Genomic DNA, 15,539 nt, shown 5'->3' with positions numbered 1-15,539 from the left:
CATGAGTGATGTTTAATGCATTAAATCTGTTGAGAGGCATTATTCCAAGAGAGCTGAGGTTATATAAAGAAGCATTGTTGTGTAATGTTTGTGTGCGTGTGATCAAACAGAAAGGCTAAATAAAGCACTTATAATGATGATGGTTTCTACATTGTCATATGGCATCACATCTAAATGCAAGTGCACTCAGCATGAGGTTTGCTTTCATTTTTTCATGACAACATGTAGAATGTAGTGCTTTATATCTAAAAATATTTAGCAACACAAATTCCCATTTACAGTGCACAGCATAAATGAGTACACTCCCTCTGAATAAATATAAAATATGCATTTTCTTAATGATCACTAATATAATTCATGTAAAGATGGAATAATTGTAATGTATTAAACATATACTTAATAAAAACAACAAAACATATGCCAATATTTTCTGAGGATGAGTATATTACAGCAAATTGTCATTTTTTCTGAGTGAACTATTCCTTTAACCATGTCTGTGTCTCTTTGTCCAGGTGGCTGAAGTTTGAAGAGGACGTGGAGGATGGAGGTGAGCGCTGGAGTAAACCATACGTTGCAACGCTCTCTCTGCACAGTCTTTTTGAGCTGCGGAGCTGCATCATCAATGGCACCGTCATGCTGGACATGAGAGCCAGCTCTCTGGAGGAGATTGCAGGTTGTGTTTTATACTAAAGAAATGCATCATCCCGTCATAGAACTGATTTCAATACAAACACATCGGGCTTTTGGGTGAAATCTGTCATTTCTAGGTCACATTTAACCCAAAAATCAATAAAAAAGGGGGAATATTTGTATTTCCCCAAATAATTCTCATTAATTCAAAAAAATGAAAAAAATTCTTTAGTACTGTAATGTGAATACAAAATTATAAACTGTTCATGCATCATTGTACAGTTGTATTTGCTGAACTGTCTTTACAGTAATTTAACTTTTTAAAATATAAAATCATTGTATTCTAGCATCTTGTACTATAATACAGTAAAAAATTACAGTATAGTAATGAGAATCACTATTGAGAATAATTACAATTATTGAAAATGTAAAGAAAAAAAATGCGGTTTGGTAATAAGGGTTTGGGCAAAATGTGAAAAAAAAGAAAAATAACGGTTATAAAGATAGACTTAATTTTATTTTTGTAAAATATAATTAGCTGTTTTTCCTGTTTTGATTGCATGGCGAACTGTGACCTGAACAGTTTTGCATGAGATTTACCCTTTCATTCTTTCCTGTTCTCATAAAATGTTTGCTATTTCTGGTCAAATGAGCTTCCATTGTCAAATTAGCATGTTGTAATAGGATGTCCCAGCACTTATATGCCGCTGAGGAACACCTTAAACTGAGTTTTACACTTTAATCTCTGTGGGATTTGTGTAAGAGAGCTCAAGCCATATGTACAGACTCACAGTGTTTAATGAGTTGAGCATGAGAGAGATTTGCATATTCATTTGGATACATACAAAAAGAAAGAAAAAAAAACTGTATGTATGTGTGTGTAACCTGAAAATAAATAGAATGATGAAATACAACACACTTTGAACTTTTGTGGCAACATAACCCATATTGGGGCATGTTGTCACAAAAGGTCAAAGAGTGTTGTAGAAGTCATCCTTCTATCTGTATACGAACTGTATTTTTAAATGTAATTTCAGTGTACTAGAACAAGCCTCCAGAGGTGAGTGCACTGTGGAAATTGTCTATCACATAGTGTCAGTCATGAATTATACAGTGTTTGCACCTCACTCTCTTAAGCATGTGAATTTTGCATTACTCGAAGCTGTTCTGCATCTTCAGATAAATGCGACGGATCTCTGAGCAGCTGCTCCATCGCTTGTCATCAACATCAATGTCAAGTTTCCTGATGCAGAGGTCATGGAACATCTGCAAAAATAGACACAGATGAGGTTTTTGCCAAACATTTAGCACAGATTAGCCATTTAAAGATCACATTAGCTCCATATCAAGACAGCACTGGCCAGACATATGCTGTGTTAAGAATTCATCATTCTATTTATTATTCAGGTTTGAAAATAAATAATTAACACTTTGGTGGCACGTATGAAGACGAATATAGCATTCAGCAGATCTATACTGCTGCACATCTGTGTCGCTGTTCACGTTTTAGTATAAAATTACAATAAACATGTAAAAAGATCATCTAGTATCATATATATATATATATCTGGACCACAAAACCAGTCTTAAGTAGCACGGGTATATTTGTAGCAGTAGCCAAAAATACATTGTATGGGTACATTTTATGCCAAAAATCATTAGGAAATTAAGTAAAGATCATGTTCCATGAAGATATTTTGTAAATTTCCTACTGTAAATATACCAAAATTTATTTTTTGATTGGTAATATGCATTGCTAAAAATTTAATTTGGACAACTTTAAAGGCGATTTTCTCAATATTTCGATTTTGTTGCACCCCCAGATTCCAGATATGTATATATATATATATATATATATATATATATATATATATATATATATGTGTGTATATATATATGTATATGTATATATATATATACATATATGTATATATATATATATATATATATATATATATATACTGTATATGTATGTGTCTGTGTGTGTGTGTGTGTGTGTGTTTACATGTTTATTTTAATTTGTAAAATATTAATTTATTTATTAACATTTTGAAAAAAAGGTTTGTGTTTTCTTAGGCCAGTAATAATCTATTTTATCTTCTGCTGCTGATCACTTGTGATGTTGTATGTTGAATTTCTTAGAAATGGTGCTGGACCAAGAGGAAGTGGCTGCGCATCTTGAAGAGGATGTCAGGAAGAAGATCAAAGAGGCTCTTCTGAAGCAGCACCATCATCAGAACCAGAAGAAACTGGCCAATCGGATTCCCATTGTTCGCTCTTTCGCCGACATCGGCAAGAGGCAGTCTGAGACAAACTGCATGGACAAAAACGGTATGTAGTTACCTTTGCACAGAAAATAAAGGAGGTTACACGTCTGATTCTGCAAATGACATCAAAACTATATACTACTACAGTTTAAAAGTTTGGATTTAGTAAATGAATATGAACTATGAGGACTATTATTTACAAGGATGCATTATATTGATCAGAAGTGACAATAAAAACATTTATAATGTCTTTACTGAAGGATCATGTGATACTGAAGACTGGAGAAATGATGCTGAAAATTCAGATCTGGATCACAGGAATAAATTACATATTTGCATTTTACAATATTTTCAAATAGAAAACTTTTATTTTAGAGTTTTACTGATTTCACTGTATCTTTGTTCAAATAAATACAGCTTTGGTGAGCAGATGAGACCGTTTCAAAAACATAAAAAAATCTTACCAACCAAATTTAAATAAATATATACAATTTTCATTTTCAAATGTTATGTATATTCTTGTATTTATATTTATAAATATTGATGTTTTTAAAATATTGATTGATTGATTGATTGATTGCAAACTGGAAAAAAAAAGATGTTAGGAATGGAACGATAATTTACTCATTTATTTATTTATTTAATTCAGTTGTCTCTTCTGAAACTTCAAAATTGTCAAATGTATGTCCATTTGACTGTCTGTTGTTGCTGGTTTCAATCTTTCACTCCCAAAAATCAACTCGCACATGTCAGATCCACCATCTCGGAGTTTCAGTGTCTCTGTTGTGTTGTCTCCTCTTTATATGTGTGTGTGTGTGTGTGTGTGTGTGTCTGACAGGCGCTTCATCTCATCTCTTTAAGTCTCCTCTGTGGCGATCAGTTGTTTGTGATGGGAATGATGGGCAGGTCTCATCCTGTTCTCCATGTTGGCCTCTGTGCTGCTCGTCCAGAGCGTCCATCACCTCACCTCTCCCGCCTCAATCCTCCACATCCACCCACCCAAACCAGAACCCCACCGCCTCCTTCAGCCTGGACAGAGACGACGGCTTGGATCCAGGCAACTTTTAACTTCAGAGACTTTCCCTTCTGCTGTAGTGCTTCCTAAAACATAACGTGTGAAGGTGGTTGTCTCAGCGGATAGGTTGCACGTGGTAAACAAAATGTTGTCTAAAATGCTAAGACGAATGCGAGAATGCATGATTCTCTGAGATTATATTAATAACAAATAGCAAATGTTATTAAGATAGAACCACTTCAATAGCCATGGCTGGATTCATTTATTTGCTTGTACTGCTAAAGGTGATTGTGAAATTTTGCCGAAGCAACAAGCCACTTATAATTTACAGTGCACTGAAAAAAATATGATGTAGAAATAGTTTTCCCTCAGAAATTGCTAGAGACATTAAATTAAACATGAAATTTTGAAGTAGAAAGACTGAAATAGTGTTTTCCTGTAAAATGTACTTCAATAAACTTTTGAAAATTTAAATATCAAGCTAACTATATTTAAGCTATCTTAAGAAGCAATATATTTTAAATTATATAATAAAAATTATGATTAAATGAACATTATATCGGGCACAAAAACAAGGATACAGGTGCATCTAAAAAAATTAGAATATTGTGAAAAAGTCATTTTTTTCTTGTAATTTGTTTCAAAAACTGAAACTTTCATATATTTTAGATTCATTACATGTAAAGTAAAACATTTCAAAAGTTTTTTTTAGAGCTTACAGCTCATGAAAGTCATAAATCAGTATCTCAAAATATTAAAATATTTACATTTGAGTTTCAATAAATGACCGTCTCTACAGTATAAATTCCGGGTTGTGGAGACGTGAATTTAAATGGTATTTATTTACAGAGGTATATTATGTCACACTTCTATAGTAAGTTTCGTCTGTGTGTGAAGACGCTGTGCAGCGCAAATCCATGAATGAATTTTTCCGAAGTGAAATAAACTTCAATGGATTTCCCCTTCTCAGGGAGTAGGGAGCAATGAACACTGTGTAGGGACCATGTCAATCGAAACACAGTTCATGCATGGAGCTCTCTTCCAACGAGTTGGTTATCTGAACCGGGTGTGTTAACTAAGCGAGACATGCAAAATATGCAGAGACGGGGGGCGCGAGGACTGGAATTAGGAACCGCTGGGCTGTATCATGTATCAAATATATCATGTCTGCGCGAACAGAGTGCACAGAGGTATGCAAATACATACGTTGACAGGCAGGTAGGAAAGACTATTAAAACGCTTGGACCGAACATTTTGATTGGATGAACATTTCTTGATCCTACGCCTTCCACAGAATACATAAATACATATAAATACATTGAGACCACTTATCTTAATGATTGCTATCAGGATGTGAAGAGACTTTCAACCAGAATAACAAAAAATGTTTCTGAAGACAATCACCTGTTGCACCTTTAATATGTTAATATACATATATGCATAAAATGATGAACAGAAAGTTCCAGGAACTAAAATGAGTGTTGATTCAAATGATTTGAAGAATCATTTTGCAGAACAAGTTCATTACAATAAACTGCCTGAATGAATCGACTCACTAAAATGAATCCAAATGTTTTTTTGAGATATTCTAATATACTGCATTCATGCCATGTCAGATTGCTCGTGTTAATGAGACAAGTGCATATGAACAACATCAAAATGTCATAGTCGCTGGTGAGAAGTACTTTAAGTTTGTGTGTAGAGTTCATGAAGAACTACATTGAAAATCAACAGATAAATATAAAAATATTAATGTATATATGTTGATTATAGAAACAACATATTTTATGTTTATTGCATAATATGTATATGTTTACAAATATATAAGCAGTTTGAGAGCATAGGGCAACTGCTAAGAGTTTTTTTTTTGGTGCAATTTGCTTGTTTCAAATATCTGATTGATAGAAATGTATTTGAAGAATCATGGGTAATGTAGTTTTTCACCAGGAATTCCATGTTTAAACACAATTATTGTTAAAATAATGTAGGGTGATGGTTTCAACAAAAGCATATACCATCGATTAACTGCCTTGTAACTCAAAAGTAGATCTGTCTTTAGTGGTTTATGAGTTAGCTTTAAAATCAGTTCCCTTATGGAGAAAATGAATGGGATCGTTGCATTCTATTGGATGACAGAACTACATTTCCCATGATTCTTTTTTGCTTCACAAGGATATAATACTGAGTAAAGTGTCAGTTAGGCACCTAATGCACAGCCTTTCCTCTTCGTTTTAGCACAAATGCCAAAAAAAAAGCTTAAAAAAATTTTCTGCACAAAAACATATCTAGCTATGGCTTTTAAGTACTTGAAGGCAGCAACAGTTTACATACATTCATGCTACTGGGAAATGTAGTTAAAGTTAGTAGCATTGTTTCTTTTAGTTGGTTAAACCCAAGACTGATGTTGAATTTACATTCATTTACATTATGCATTTTGTCCAAAGCAATTTACAAAATTAAATCAAATGTAAACAGTAAGTGGGAATTTAGTGTTATACAATTTGCCCCAGTAGATAAGCAGTGTAATTTTGCAGATAAATGACATGATATTGCACTGTGTGAGGAAGGTGAACGCTATTCTGAATATTCATCACCTTTATACAGGTCTTATGTTTAGGAAGATTGCCAGCTTCCCACACGCTAACGCTAACGCATGAAGTGTACCAGACCCTTCGTTCTGTGGCGTGCAGACGCTCAGAGCATCATTAGTACTGTAATTCATGCAGCGCTGAGCCAAAGCTGCATTAAAACAGCAGCGAGCATGACTAATAAACACAAATCTGTTCATGCCACATGAGATGCTCTCTTAACTAAGGGCTTTGGTGCTGCTTCATGCGCTGAAAGCTGCTTCAGCTGCCTTTAGAGTAGAGCGCAATCGAGTTTCCATAAAGTGATGCTTGGTGATTTATGCATTTATTTATATCCATTTTTGAAGGCAAAAATGTGAAATTAGTACTAGCCATCCTCTCTGCTCATTATGTCTCTTTACGGATGTAGTAATCAAGAGTGATGGTCAAAACACATCTGGGATCATGACAGACTTCCATTAAAATCATTCTCTCCTACCAATCCATAAACACAATCATTTCAGTCTGCTACATTTAATACAGACGATGCTTATGCTGCGTTCCATTCATCGGCTGATTAACACTGATTAGTATTGTCATTGTATTGATTGATTGATTGATAGTCTCTCTGTCTGCAGGTCAGATGATTCCACCACAGTCTCATCCGCTGACCACAGAGGGCAAGCATGACGTGAGCCGTGAAAACAGTGCTGTGGACTTCAGCAAGGTAATGATGCATAATTAAATTACACTACTTGTCAAAAGTTTGGAAACATTAATTTTTTTAAATGTTTTTAATGAAGTCTCTTCTGCTCACTAAGGCTGCATGTATGTGCTAAAAAGTACAGTAAAGCTGCAATATTGTGGAATATTATTGCAATTTTTATATTAAAAGTTCTATTTTAATATCTTTTAAAATGCAATTTATTTTTGTGATGCAAAGCTGAATTTTCAGCATCATTACTCCAGTCTTCAGTGTCACATGATCCATCAGAAATCATTCTAATATACTGATTTGCAGCTCAAGAAACATTTCTGATTATTATCAATGGTGAAAACAGTTGTGCTGCTTCATATTTATGCAGAAACCATGATACACAACCATTCAAATGTATGGGGTGTAGGTGTGTTTAATAAAAATTAATGATTTTATTTAGTAAATATGTACTAAATTGATCAAAAGTGATAATAAAGTCATTTATGTTACAAAATATTCTATTTAAAATAAATGCTGTTCTTTTGAATTTTCTATTCATCAAGAAATCTGAAAATAAAATGTTTCCACAAAATATTAAGCAGCAAAAACAGTTTTTAACATGAATAATGTGAGACTGAAGACTTTTTCAGCTTTGCATCACAGGAATAAATGACATTTTAAATATATATTCAAATAGAAAACATCTATTTTAAATTTTAATAATATTTGACAATATTACCATTTTACTGTATTTTTGAGCATACGAGACTTCTTTCAAAAGCATTAAAAAGTCTTAACCCCAAACTTTTAAAAGGTAGTTTATATAAACGGATTTTTTTATTTTTACAAAAAACAAAAACAAATAATTTAAAAAAATCATTATTCTATCACCAATTCCCTTAAAAGTGCATGTATTTTTTTTTTTTTTTTTTATAAATATAATATATAATGTAGAATTCTACAAACATGCATTTATTTCCATACATTTCATGGACGTTCTTCTTTTTTTTTTTTTTTTCGCAAAAACAAAACAAATCTTACTTCATTTTATAGTTTATATGTCCTGTTATGTCCTGTTAATTATACAGTATATAAATATTTCACCATATTTGGTTTGGTAACTTAAAGCTTCTTTGAAAATAACAAAGACTTTTACAGTGTGACATGTCTTGCAGTTCAGTACAGTACACAGAGGTCTGTGGATTTTCTGTGAAGCGCCTCTGTCTGCCGTCTATCTGTTCTGGGAAGTGGCATTACCCTTCAGACACACTGCGGTTGAAACCCGCTTTACCTGCCATTAGACTGTTCTGTTTCTTGTAATAAGTGGGTATTATATTGTGATCCCATGAACAGATGAGAGAGCGGCAGCAGTGCTGTCAGGGGTCACAGGGGTCGTGATGAAATGCTGCAGTAATATAGATAGTAACATTATGAAATCTTACACAACACATGGTCTTTTGCATTATGCAAACATACATAATCTCTTTGGTTCTGTACATCATTTTGAACTTTGACTCTAAACCAGTCTAAGAACGTATTTACATAGGAACCAGAATTGCAGAAATCTACAAAGAGCTTTATAGATTTGTTTTTCATGCTTTTTAATATTCCATATCCAAATGTGAAAATCACTTAGAATCCTAGATATGGATGGGTTGCATAATTATGGCTTGAAAATACTGAGGTTAGGTTTTTTTAGTATCATTGAGGTACTGTTATAGTTTTGAATTAGTTTTTTTTTAACGTAATATTTAGAATTAGTTTTTTACATTTTCATTCAAATTGTTGGTAAAATTTGAGTAATTTTGTTGTGTTTTTGTCATTTTTTTAAGAACATCTGTATAACTGCTAAAGTATTCAATTTATAGATGGCTCAACTTTTAAAATCTATTTAGTCTGTATAATAAACCTGTTCAAAACATCCACGCCAGGCTTTGTTCTCAGTGTGCATGTGTATTTCTCATCTAGTGATGCAGTAACCTGACTCTGCATAATGATTTGTGTGTAGATAGACCTGCACTTCATGAAGAAGATTCCTCCGGGTGCAGAGGCCTCTAATGTTTTGGTTGGAGAGCTGGAGTTTCTGGACAGGCCTGTCGTGGCGTTTGTCCGCCTCTCTCCTGCCGTACTGCTGAACGGCCTGGCAGAAGTGCCCATTACCACCAGGTGAGCATAGAACTGGACAGTTTAGTCTATATTGATAACCTGACACCCGTTACATTACTGTTTTGTGGCTGATCTGTCAGGTTCCTGTTCATCCTGCTGGGGCCTCTGGGTAAAGGACCACAATATCACGAGATTGGCAGATCAATTGCTACTTTGATGACAGATGAGGTAAGAGGGCATGCTGTTGTTTTATAGTTGTTTACAGCTTTTAACAAAGTACTCTTGTGTTCACTTTTTTTTTAATCTTTGACCCAGAGGCATTTAGAATCATTCAAAATCAATTACAAAAAAAAAGAAAAGAGTTCTAATTCTAAATTCTGATTAAATGAGATGCATTTATGAAATTGAAAGTTTGAGTTGTCAACTTGAAATTGTTTTATCAAATAATTGATTATATATTTAAAAAATATTTTTACATGTATATTTTTATGGAATATGTCATTCCAATTTCTGTAATTTGATCAAAAAGGAATTTTTAGACACGACACCTAACAACCAATCAAATGACAGAAATCAGAATGATATTTCATTAAACAATATTCAAAAGAGAAAGTTATTTTGTTTGATACATTTCAATTAGAGAAAGAAAAAATTGAAGAAACACCTAGGATATTTCTTTAAAAAAAAACAAAAAAAACGTTTTTTGTCATCCAATCAAAACCAAGGTAAAATAATTAAAATTTTACTTTAAGTAATTAAAAATGTATTTACTCAAATGTGCTAAAAGAAAACTAATGTGATTTACATAAAAACTGTTTTAAATTTTTTCCAACATATTAAGAGAGATCTAAAACTAATACATTGAAGGAATGACCCATTAATATTAATAAATGTAACTCAATATTGAACATTTCCATCTTTTGTCATATAATTGCAATGCTTTGCATTGTATGTAAAACACCCCATAAATTCCCAACCGTGAGTGGCTTATTGCTTGAATCAACTGGATTTGGTGCAAACTGAAGCATTCTCACAGAGATGAGAGCACTTGGAGACTCCTGAGGTCTTTCACAGCTCAGCAGATTCTCTCTCACTTAGTCTTTGAGGTGCAGAGGAGACTTACAGAACAGCCCTAATAACATGCAAATGACTGCTAATTAGCCAGAAAACCACCCTCATGCCAAGCTGCTGCTTGATGTTGCTAAGGCAACATCTTAAGACATTATTTAAGAGCGTGAAAATGTGAATATGTACTTTTCTTCCAGGCTTCCTGGAAGTCTTAAAAGAAAGAGCTTGAAATCATTTTAAATCAAAATGGAAATCATTTATTTACCACATTGTTTACTTTCTTTCATGAAACACAAACAGAATAATGGAATAATAATGTCCAAAATGTGCTTCAGTGTGTTTTTCTCTGAATTCTGAGTTTAGATCTCACAATTCTGACCTTTTTTTTTTTTTTTTGAGTTTATATCTTTTAATTCTGACTTCTTTTTTTTGGAGTTTATATCTTTCAATTCTGACTTTTTTTCTCTGAATTCTGACTTTACATCTCTTTATTTTGACTTTTCTCGAAATTCTGAGTTAAATATAACTCTGACATTTTTATTGGAAATTCTGAGTTTACATCTCTTTATTTTGACTTTTCTCATAATTGTGTGTTTATATCTTGCAATTCTGACTTTTGTCTCAGAATTTTTGAGTTTACATCTCACAGTTCTGACTGTTTTTCTGAGAATTCTGAGTTTGCATTAACAATTCTAACTTTTCTCTCAATTTTGAGTTTGTCTCAGTTTTTATATTTTCCTCCGACTTCTGAGTTTATTGTATATCTCACAATTATGTTTTTTCTCGCAATTTTGTTTCTGCCATGAAATAGAAAAAATATAAAAGGTAATTGTGACTTTTTATCTTACAATTCTGACTTTTCATTGCAATTGCGAGTTTATATGTCACAAATGACTTTTTTTTCCAGAATTAAGAGTTTATATATTTATAAAAATGAAAAATATAAATATTTATATTTATATAAAAAAGGTTAGGAATTTTGAGATATGACCTTAATTTTATGGTTAATTTTTTGGTGGAAATAAACATCCATAAATTTTTTGACTAAGAAAGTTTTGGTTTTGTCTTTTGTAGGTTTTCCATGATGTGGCCTATAAAGCTAAAGACCGCAATGATCTGATTGCTGGAATCGATGAATTTCTTGACCAAGTTACAGTTCTGCCACCAGGAGAATGGGACCCGTCCATCAGGATAGAGCCTCCAAAAAACGTCCCATCCCAGGTCAGTGAAACAGAAACCAGACAAACTTACAGTAAGACAACACAGAGCTGAAGTAGGATAGAAAACAGAAGGATTGAAAATTTAAGAAAACGTTAGTCTTATTTAGGCTAAATATGTGTTTCTCATTATCTTAAAAGGCTTTTGATCTAAAGATGTCTGCCTGAAATGTTTAAAAATGTATGTAGACATATGCAAATTGTTCATAAATATGATTTTTTGTGCAAATTGGAAATTTTAATTACATTGACAGGAATGAGGTGCTGTGCTTAGTGAAGGAAACGCATCATGAAGTGCTCATCACACATATTCCTCCTTCAAAAGAAAAAGTAAAAAAAAGCATTCCATGGATTTATTGTGCTTAATATAAAATGAAAAACTGTTTTCTAAGTCAAATTCAGCCACATGTGTATGTACAGTAAGTCATGTGATGTAATCTGATGCAGTGAGTCTCCATCTGGTTATAAAGATTACAATGGTGCATTTGCTGTTGAATCTCTATGTAGAAAATATTGAAGAGAGGATTAACTATAACACTGTACTGTAAGAGAAAAGAGTGAAAAATTGACTCTTTTTTTAGTGCTGTTCAATGAAATAATAGCAGCATGCAAACATTAATCTGGAGATGAGCATACAGTGATTCATCTGAACCCTGATGAACTAAATGATTTGTTTGACATGCCCCCTGAGATTATCAAATGCTTTAATGGGATAATTGACCCCAAAATTACAATTCTGCCATTATTTACTTTCCCAAACCAGCATGACTTTCTACCACAGAATACTAAAAGACAACATTTTTGGGAAGCTTGTCTCTAAAAGAAATCCTTTACACTACTATTTAATACTTACATTAAGCAAGGATGAATTGAATTAGTCACAAGTGATAGTAAAGGCATTTACAAAATCAGCATATTAGAATGAAGACTGGAGTAATGATGCTGAAAGTTCAGCTTTGATCACAGCAATAAATTACGTTATACAATATATTAAGATAGAAAACAGTTATTTTCAAATGTAATAATATTTCACAATTTTACTGTATTTTTGATCAAATCAATGCAGCCTTGAAGATATCTCAACAAACATTAAAATCTTACCAACCAAAAACTTGTAGGTTTAGAACAGCATCATTTGGTGAGTAAATGATGCAACTATGCAGTGTAATTATAGCTATAAATGAGTTCAATAAATGCAAGTAACACAAGACCAATCATAATTCAGTATGCAAATGTCCTGATGACATCATAACTGTTTGCATGTTAAACAGGCTGAAATAATTGCAGTAGTTTAATATGTACAGTCACAGATTTAGAACCAACACTAACCAGAACGTTTGAGGAATATCACTGCAAACACTCCTCTCTCAGTTTTCTCTGTCTGTGTGTCTGATATAACAGGAGAAGAGAAAGATCCCTGCAGTGCCTAATGGAGAGCTGGCAGAGCCGGAGGAACATGGTGGACACGGAGGCCCTGAGCTGCAGCGCACCGGGAGGTCAGTCTGGAGTGTGTGTGTGTGTGTGTAAGTGTGTAGACACATCACAATCACGTGTCAGTTTGTGTGAAAGCCATAGAAAATACAAATAATAAATCAGATCGCTTTAATATCTCCTTCTAGAGGAAATGGAGGTGTTTGCCAAAGTCTCCTGCTTTTTAGATGTTGTTTTTTTGTTCTGTGTCCTCTAGAATCTCAGAAGAGATTTTAATTTAATCTTAACAACTGTGTCTAGAAACCAAAGTCAATATAAAACCTTTAATCAATATGAAAACATTTATCATTAATTTCTTCCAAAATATCTGAGCTGTTATTCACATTTTATTGATCTATACTCATATTTCTGTGAATTAATTTGAGAAACATTGAAGACAAAGGTGACACATTTTTGTATTACCAGGGTATATATAGTTCATTAAAACTAAAACCTTAATAAAAATAGTTCTTGTTATTTGAAATAAACTTTAACTGAAATAAAAATATAAAAAATATATTTTTCAACTAACTTTTTATTATTTCAGCTAGTTGCCGAAGCAACATTTCTCATTACATTTAGTTTAACTTTATGTAATAAAACTGAAATAAAAATGATTAAAAACTACGTAGACATTTAAAACATGCATTTCATGCATTTAAACAACAAAACTTTAAAATGTAAATGAAACAGAAAATATAAAAATAATAACTAATTCAAAATATTAATAAAAACTACACTAGTCTCTAAATGATACTAAACCAACATTTAAAAAAAACAATACTGTTTAATTATGCAAATGAAGTATAATCTAATTAAATATACACTAATTTGCATTAATTTTGGAACAGAAATCTGAACATTGGATAAACATTTTCAAAATTCTTGTTTGATATTGTTGACACATTAGAGTTAAAGGTTTTTACAGAGGGGATTTTGGATTTAATTACTCTTCAAATCAGAAAATATTGTCAACAGGCAGAAAAAAAAAATATATTTTTTTTTATATTTTTTTTTCTGACTGTTGACAATATTTTCTGAAATATTTTCCTAAAAACATGGTAAAAAAAAAAAAAAAAAAAAATATATATATATATATATATATTATTTTTTTTTTACCATGTTTTTAGGAATTTGTATATTGTATAAAATCATGAAAATGATATATGAGCAAACCCTTCTGTAAAACCCTTCAGAATACAGATAGGGGTAAAACTGTAAAGTTTGGTGTATGTAAGTGCTACTGAAAACTCATTTTGTATTGTAAATGAAATTTACAGACGCAAATAGATAAAGTGCAATAAAATGAACACTTAAAAGTGCATGCTGGATGTTTTCTGTCCATTAGTCTGAAACAATGTCACGGAAGCCAAATAATCCAAAGCCTCAGAAGTGACCGTTGCATGGAAAAACTATGTTTTTGCCTGTAGTGTCTTGCCTTAAACACAATGGTTTAATTCCATGAACTATGAAAGGACAGCCTCAGAAATAAAATGTTCTTCTTTGAAGCCAAAAGGCCGTAAAAGGTCACGCAGCTCACCGTTGCATTCATTATGACAGTTAAAGGGCACATACTGTAATAATGCAGATCATTAAGGACGATGCTTTCATTGTGTACTACAATGTAACCGAGAGCCGTGCCACCGAAGACCAGGTTTTCAACTCTCCAGTGAACTGGACACACGCCATGTTTGACATTTGGTCACACTCTTCCTGTTGAGTGACAGTTTTCACAACTTTGAGTGACTTTCTCTCTTCTCACAACAATAATCCCCTTCTGTTCTCAGATGGCTCTTTTCTCCCAAATGGTTCACAGCGATCATATCTGATCAGCCCTAATTAATATTTCTTTCTGGTTATAGAATTATGCCTTATACAGTATGCATACACTGCACAAAATGTAGTTTTTCTGTATGCATGAGATATCTGGATGATATTTACTAAATTGTGCTACAGAAAATACTGTATACCAGAATACAGTGCTCTCGATTTAACCTTGCATTTCCAGTGCGACAAATCTGTTTTGATTTTAATCTCTTTTTTGACTCATTTTTATCAGAATGCCAAATATTAAGAGACTTTTATACAAAATTGGATTAAAGTTTGATTAAATGATGCATTAATAATGGATTTTAACATCTCTTTTTGACTAATTTTTATCAGAATGCCAAATATTAAGACACTTTTATACAAAATTGGATTAAAATGGATTAAATAATGGATAAAAAAAAGCTGAATTGGTTGAATATTTTTAAAATTGTATCCTTATGTTTATGTACTACATTGATTTCAGTTTTCAGTATTACTCTGAATTATACATTGTTTTTTGCCACACTGGGTGAATTGTGAAAATTTGCTGTTTTAAAGTATTTCTTCCAGACTATGAAATTGTATTTAGCATTTACTAAGTTAAAATATATATTTTTGTCCCTATGACAGTGCAACTGTTTTTTCATATGCAAGATGCGCCAGACTTTCTGTCTTACTGTGAAACAACAGTGG

General features: G+C 32.5%; 1 protein-coding gene across 1 annotated transcript in view; it reads left to right on the top strand.

Moving 5' to 3' along the window:
- The window catches only part of LOC306877453 (sodium-driven chloride bicarbonate exchanger-like), a gene marked incomplete at both ends in the record, with an annotated part of 67,964 nt that overhangs the window by 39,369 nt on the left and 13,056 nt on the right, over positions 1-15,539 (top strand). Inside the window, 7 exons of the mRNA XM_079429222.1 lie at positions 513-673; positions 2,773-2,961; positions 7,118-7,206; positions 9,185-9,342; positions 9,423-9,510; positions 11,425-11,571; positions 12,969-13,063. Of these exons, the coding sequence (XP_079285348.1) occupies positions 513-673; positions 2,773-2,961; positions 7,118-7,206; positions 9,185-9,342; positions 9,423-9,510; positions 11,425-11,571; positions 12,969-13,063 (927 nt within the window). The remainder of the gene's footprint in view (positions 1-512; positions 674-2,772; positions 2,962-7,117; positions 7,207-9,184; positions 9,343-9,422; positions 9,511-11,424; positions 11,572-12,968; positions 13,064-15,539) is intronic.

Source organism: Barbus barbus (genome assembly GCF_936440315.1).
Source record: "Barbus barbus genome assembly, chromosome: 11".
NCBI classification, from domain to species: domain Eukaryota; kingdom Metazoa; phylum Chordata; class Actinopteri; order Cypriniformes; family Cyprinidae; genus Barbus; species Barbus barbus.
Note: the sequence above shows the minus strand (reverse complement) of the source record. Positions and strands in the feature narration are given on the sequence as shown.